The sequence below is a fragment of the Balaenoptera physalus genome, assembly GCF_965194825.1.
Source record: "Balaenoptera physalus genome assembly, chromosome: 10".
Lineage (NCBI taxonomy): Eukaryota > Metazoa > Chordata > Mammalia > Artiodactyla > Balaenopteridae > Balaenoptera > Balaenoptera physalus.
In genome coordinates, this window is record NC_138889.1 from 23,944,712 (window position 1) to 23,951,906 (window position 7,195).

At 40.5% G+C, this 7,195-nt stretch overlaps 1 protein-coding gene across 7 annotated transcripts in view; it reads left to right on the forward strand.

The window, feature by feature from the left end:
* Positions 1–4,182, forward strand: part of DIXDC1 (DIX domain containing 1) — a 74,742-nt gene extending 70,560 nt beyond the window's left edge. For all 7 annotated transcript variants that reach the window (XM_082476870.1, XM_082476869.1, XM_082476871.1 and 4 more), the window contains one exon: positions 920–4,182. In XM_082476870.1, coding sequence (XP_082332996.1) covers positions 920–1,000 — 81 coding nt within the window. In that variant the 3' untranslated portion in view covers positions 1,001–4,182. The remainder of the gene's footprint in view (positions 1–919) is intronic.
* The last annotated feature ends 3,013 nt before the right edge of the window (positions 4,183–7,195 follow it).

Here is a 7,195-nt window from a genome sequence, read left to right on the forward strand (position 1 = left end):
AGCCAATATTTTATTTTGTAAAGATTTCCTGGACTTCCCTGGCGGTCCAGTTGTTAAGACTCCTCACTTCCACTGCAGGAGGCACAGGTTCGATCCCTGGTTGGGGAACTAAGATTCTGCATGCTGCGTGGCGCAGCCAAAAAAAAAAAAAAAAAAGATTTTCTCACTGAAATGTTTTAATAACCCTTTCTATTTATTAGTGGCTTAGGAAATGAATTGAATGAATGAATGAAAAGAACTGCATGCACACATGTTAAGATTGGTCTTCATTCTAACCCTTTCTTTACAATGCTTCGGGCAAAAATTTTCCCCTTTCTCATTTTTTAAATGCTTATAGTACTGCTTTCTTTTGAGAAGCCCAGAGTGCTCTATGGTTAGTAATTTATTAATTCTTATAAACCTCTATGAGCAAAGCAGTATTAGAGGGATGCTTTAACCATTTCATAGATGCGGAACTAAGGCTATATAAGGCATACATATATATACACACATACAGAGTTGACCTTTGAACAGTATGAGTTTGAACTGCATGGATCCACTTATATACAGACGCTTTTCAATAAATACCTACTACAGTATTACACAATCAGCAGCGGGTTGAATCTGAGGATGCAGAACTGTGGATACGGAGGGCCGACCGTGAAGTTATATGTGGATTTCTGACTGCACAGGGCCAGGGCAGGGAGGGGGGCGGGCAGTGTCTCTAACCGCTGTGTTGTTCAAGGATCAACTATATATATATTTTTTTTACCAGTTATAACTTTGGGGACAAAACCAAAGGGACATAGGCTCTAACTCAAGGCTTTCCTCTATACTTTTTTATCCTTTATGTCTGAGATCTTCTTTTTATCAACCACAGATGTTTAGTGAGACTCCCTATCTTATAATTTTTTCATGGTGGCTTTTTTTCTTTCTCTAGGTTTTCCACGATGATGATGCCATCCCTGGATGGGAAGGGAAAATTGTAGCCTGGGTGGAAGAAGACCATGGAGAGAATTAATGCTGAGTATTAGATTGAGGGCTTGTGGAACTCGGCAGTCCCTGGCTGCTTCACTCAGGAGAGAGGACGAAAACCAGGATACACTACGAAGTTTTTAGTTTGTGCTGCCAAAACAGAAGCTTCTCCAAGTGTGACAGCCATAGGCCAGTCCTGTTTCTGTGCCTGGCACGTGTGGTACTTAAAGTCCCTGTCCAAAAGTAGACCATGGGTTCTTGTGGAGCTCCTTGTCCGTGGGAACACAGTGTTTTATTCTACTCTGAGGACAACAAACCGAAGGCCTTAACCAGTGGGGATGGATGATCCCACTCCTATATGGGCATGGCTGCTACTATCTGGAACCTGGGAACTGGATGTATCACTCCTGTGTGTTACAGTATTATTTTAATTGGCCTCAGTGGTTGCAGCAATCAGAGTCCCAGCATTTGTACTCACAGACAAGGTGAAGGTACCAGCTTTTTTGCTTCTTTGCAGCTATTGCAAACCAAGAATAACTCGTAAGGTGGTACCAAAGATGAAAGCCCACTCTTCAGGAATTTTTTGGACTGGACATGGATGGTGCTGAATTGTTGAATGGATTGAAAAAGGGCTGCCCATATTGTGCTATATACTACGCTAAAACCATAGTTAAGTAAGACCTTGGGCTGCCTCTTGTGTCTTAACTGGTTTTGCAACTTGTCCTTTAGCCCACAGAGGGCATATTTCATGTACTGCTCATTTCCTCTGGGGACTCTTTAACTTTAGAGCCATTTTTTTCCCCTTCCAACTGATGAACTTTGTGTTTGAAAGGAATAAGGAGTGAAAGTCTCCTTTCAAATCCAGGCGGGTATGGAAAGGTGCTGCTACCCATGTCTTCTTGACTTTCTCTCATGACTTTCTTTAGCTCATGGCATCTCCTTTGCAGTCAAAAGGAAACAGACCATTAGTTTCAGTTTTTGTGATTTATAAGTACTGAGCACGAGTTATTGGTCTACCCCTCTTCATTTCAAGACCAGAGTTATTTTCTATTATATATTTAGTCTAGGCTGATCCTTTGGCCACAATAGAAACCATGGGGGCATGGAGCATGAGTTGTGAATGGCAGGGTTGATTCTGGGTGATAACACCTAGAATCCTTTCTCATGTGCAACACTGTCAAGTGTAGAAGCTAAAAGATTTAAACTTTCAGAGATTACTTTATATCTTGAGTTTTCTCATTCATTCACCAAGCACCATCAACCAATCAGATATATACATATATATCAGTCTCTCTGCCTGTGATCACCAGTGTACACTGCCAACCAGAAGAGTCAGACAGATCAGCTGTGGGTTCTTGACCTGTCTGTCTCTAGTTCATCTCCCCTTTTCAGCCATTTCAACAGACGACTGATCGGAGCTCTGAGATGACATTTTGTTGTTTTATACAGATGTGTCTTTAAGTTCATGTTTGGAGAATTCTTTTCTACTCATTTGCTTTTTGTCCAAGAACCATGTCTATTTTTATAACTTGAGTGAGAGTTCTGTATATTCTCACATTCTGTATACTGTATCCATTTTCTAGAGAACCCAGTTGCTTTTATACAGGCTCTTCTTACCAGCCCTTGTGGTTTCAGAACAAGCTTTATTTTATTACAAGTATACTAATGACAGATTACTCCTGTTCAAGTTCTACCAGCCATTTTAGTTATGGAGTTAGTTTTACGGAACCTATTTGATGGCTCCTCTAGCTGACAGAAGGAACTCAAAAGACACCTGATGTCTTTCGTTTAAGTTTACCTGGTCTCCTCCTACTGAAGAATGATTTCTCATCAGAAATGACTGGGAAAATTTGGGAAAGTCATTTACAAGCAAGAATAATTCATTATGAAAGCAAACAGAAGAAAACAGTATATTCTCCATTCCCCCCAGCACCCCACCCCACCCCCAGGAAGTCTGGAGAAGAAGTCCTCTTGTCACCAGTTTCTCTGTTGCATGAATTTTAGTGTTTTGCTATAAGACAGCATGAGGGTTATCAGGCCAAAATTTGTTATTGTATTTTCAGTACAATTTATCTTGAATGTCTGTCGCTTAAATCAGTTTTACTTGTCAGTTTTCTTTCAGCAAACATTCTTACTATTATGTAGAATTTAACTTTTCAGAGAAAATTAAATCAGAAAATTTTCAGAGTCCTCTACCTTCTTTGTCTTTTATCTCTCTGTCTTTTGGAAAAGGAGCTGCATGGCCTTAGTGCCTCCTTAGAAAGCTTAAGTTGAATTAATAGCTCATTAATCTCATATGCCACGGGTGATAACTAAGCACCCCCATTACAGGATGGCACACCAGAGTGTTTGTGTAAAATGTGTTGGTAATCCTCATTCCAGTTTCTAAACAGAGGAGCCTTCTAGGCGGAGTGTGCATTGATTCATTCTGGTTTGAATTGTCTCCTATTTGATACACTAGGGGGCCTTTTGACTTATTCAGAGTATTGCCCCCTACTGGCATTTGTGTGGGATAGTCCATCCTGCTACTGCTGAAGTTCTCTTTCTTTGAGAAAACTAAGGAACTAGAATGTTTAGAGTCCATGAAATAATCTCTAAACCTGATTTAAAAAATGACCCTCTCATAAAAACTAAGTTAGTAAAAAGCTCAATTCCTTAAACAGTCTTCATTTAAAAACTGAAGACTGTTCTCACTCAGTTAACTAAAGTAGCTGGAATTGGAACACTTTACAATTTCTACCTAAAGAATTTAGGTTAAACTTACTTGGTAATATCAATGCTGCTTACTGACCAACTTTCCAGCTCTTTTTGACCAGGATGGTTGTAAATTAAGGAAAATATCTTTATACTCTGTATTCAATCCAAGAGGACTCTAATTACTTAAAACCATTTAGGTCATAATAATAATAATTTTCATTTTTTCCATAAAATAAGCATTATGATTGCACACTCCTTCTATTGTCTGAATTTATGTAAGAGGTATAGCTTGCTTAAAATATATATGTAAAGTTATATTTTCTTAGAAACATGGATGTTTGCAACCATTGCTTTCAAAGAGATTATTACCATGTATTCTGTTTTACGTTTTCATGAAGATTGTGTTATACCAGAGGCTTCTGATTATCAAAGTGATAACCAGTTTTAACTGTCTGTATGTGCCAGATTTGTGACCTAATTTTAAAAAAACCCAGAAACAAACTATGAATAAAATGGAGTTTGCAAACTAAATACCATTAATAATTTTCACTTGTGTTTACTGACTGAAATTAATCAAGAAAGCCATTTACATTTAGTGAAAGTAAATTTCCTCAAGTGACCTCCCTGGTAGCATGTTTACTCATTACTTGGGGAGTAATAGGATTACTTGGAGAGATAAGGATTACTTTATTGCTACAGATATTACTATTGGTATTTCTAATGTAAGTGCAAAATATCAATAGGTTATATTATCAAAGAAAATTCATTTACGTAGCACTTCTTTTGACATTATATATAAATGTGCAAACAAATAAGAACCCAAGACTCTAAACTGTATGACAAAACAGTCTCTAATGCAAAAGGAAGAAACATTAACAAGAGGCTTTCAGGAATGTGTATTTAAAAGAACCAGAACTTCCAAATTAATTTGAAAGATGCCTTCCTAAAACTTAGCCTTCATTTATCACTTTAAATGTTTTATATAGCTAAATCTTTAGCCCTGGGTGCTTTCACTTGCCTTCCAATTACATATTTTCAACTATTTAATTACAAGCCATTTTAATTTGGTTATTCCATCATTATGTTAAAATTAAACATGTAAAGAACTTTCACTACCAACTAATTCCTCTTTACATCTAACCCATTCTGTATCAGTAATATCATTCTACAAGTCTCAGGACTGATTTGACAAACCTAATTATTCTTAGCTTACCTCTGGGGTAAACTTACCACTCCTGGACTGTTTGATCTGTGCCCTCTCATGATTTAGCTACACCTGTAAAAGGTATATTCGAAATGCAAACTTGCTATGCACTGAAAGATGCAAAACAAGGTTTAAGCAAGGCTACCTAAGTAACTGAACAGCAAACTGAAGATCATCTCATACAAAGACTAATTTAAAGTAATTTAGGGGGGCTCCGGGGGGCTCCGGGGGGCTCCCTGGTGGCGCAGTGGATGGGAGTCTGCCTGCCAGTGCAGGGGACACGGGTTCGATCTCTGTTCCAGGAGGATCCCACGTGCCGCGGAGCAACTGAGCCCGTGTGCCACAACTGCTGAGGCCCGCGTGCCTAGAGCCCGTGTTCCGCAGCAAGAGTGGCCCCCGCTCACCGCCACTAGGGAAAGCCCGCGTGCAGTAGCGAAGACCAAACGCAGCCATACATACATACATAAATAAATAAACTGAAAGCAGGCAGTCCTATTATAAAAAAATAAATAAAAATAAAAATAAAGTAATTTAGATCGTTATTCAAATGCAGTGGAAGTACTGTAGTAAGATATCTTAGCCAATTCAAAATCGTTAACATTTTTATAACAATTTATAGTTACAGTATAAGCCCTTTCACTAATCACAATTATTCTTACGTTGCTTCTTCCAGTTTTTACTCATAAGTAGTTTTACATTATGGTACAATATAATTGCTCTACTCCTATTTTAATTTTATTTTATTAATGTTTTGGCCACGCCGTGGGGCATGCAGGATCTTAGTTCCCCAGCCAGGGATTGAACCTGCACCGCCTGCAGTGGAAGTGCACAGTCTTAACCACTGGACCGCCAGGGAAGTCTCTCTGCTCTTAGTATTTCAAATGTGCCTTTCCATTTAATCTGGGAATTTTGTTTCTCAGTTGTACTCCCTGCATATTATTCTGCCAGACAGCCATGCCTGCTTAATCTTTTCCCATTTTTGGATAGTTAACATTTTTCCAATTCTTTTTCTGTCATGAAGATATTAAAACTTTTTTTTTTTAACCTTGTTTTGGATGCCTTAAGGATACTAGAATAGGATTTGGGGGAAATGTGCAAACATTTTTTCCCTGGTTCTTTTTCCCTACTATCCTGCCATCTCTAAAAACAACCTCCCGATGAATGCATCTCTTTCTCTTCAATCTCATTAATACTGAGATGTTAGACTTTTTAAAGTTTCCAGTTTAAGTAGGTATGATATAGTGCCTTCTGGCTGCCTTCTTTTTCCAAATGTTTAATTACCAGCAAAGTTGAACATGTTTTCAAATGTTGGTTTTTCTTATTTCTTGTGTTCTTGATGTACACTGGGGATTTAGGTATATAAATATAGCACGTGCTTCCTTCCAGTTTAATGCCGCTCTCAGCTGAGAAATGAGATTATTTATTTATTTATCTATCTATCTATCTATCTATTTATTTATTGCTGTGTTGGGTCTTCGTTTCTGTGCGAGGGCTTTCTCTAGTTGTGGCAAGCGGGGGCCACTCTTCATCACGGTGCGCGGGCCTCTCACTATCGCGGCCTCTCTTGTTGCGGAGCACAGGCTCCAGACGCGCAGGCTCAGTAATTGTGGCTCACGGGCCTAGTTGCTCCGCGGCATGTGGGATCTTCCCAGACCAGGGCTCGAACCTGTGTCCCCTGCATTGGCAGGCAGATTCTCAACCACTGCGCCACCAGGGAAGCCCCGAGACATTTTCTAATTATAGGATAACCCTACACAGAAGGGTACCTAACAAATGTAGGTAGAAGGGATTACATGGCAAATTATAAACAGAAATCTGTTTTGTAAACTTGTAGCTTCATACAGAGAATATGCTTAATCCTGCTACAGTACTCTAGAATGTGGGAATATATCTTCCATTCGGCTGCCCTTCACATCATTTGGCTGGAAAACCTGTTCACCACGGTTTCCTGTTGGGCTACAAACCTGAAATTAAATCTTTGTAACCCAGTACAGCCTGCGCGGAGCGAGGCCCCAAACCTGGCGGCGGTTGGGTCCGCTGAGGCTGCGGGCGCATCCGGCGAGCACAGTGATGCCCCCTCTGGCAGTTCTCCGCCGCCCCTCGGCCGCAGGCTAGAGCGCCTAGACCCGCCCCTCGGCCGCAGGCTCTCCGCGCCCGGCTGGTCCTCGAGACCCTTCCCATTCTTTCCTCAAAGCGGGGCCACGCCCCTCAGCCCACCTCAGACCACTCTGCCTCTATCAGCCCCGCTCTCGCCACCTTTTTATGCCCCTCCCTTTCGGCCGTGCCCTACACAGCGCTTAGGTGAAGTCCTCCCCTGAGATGCGGCCACCACTGCGAGCC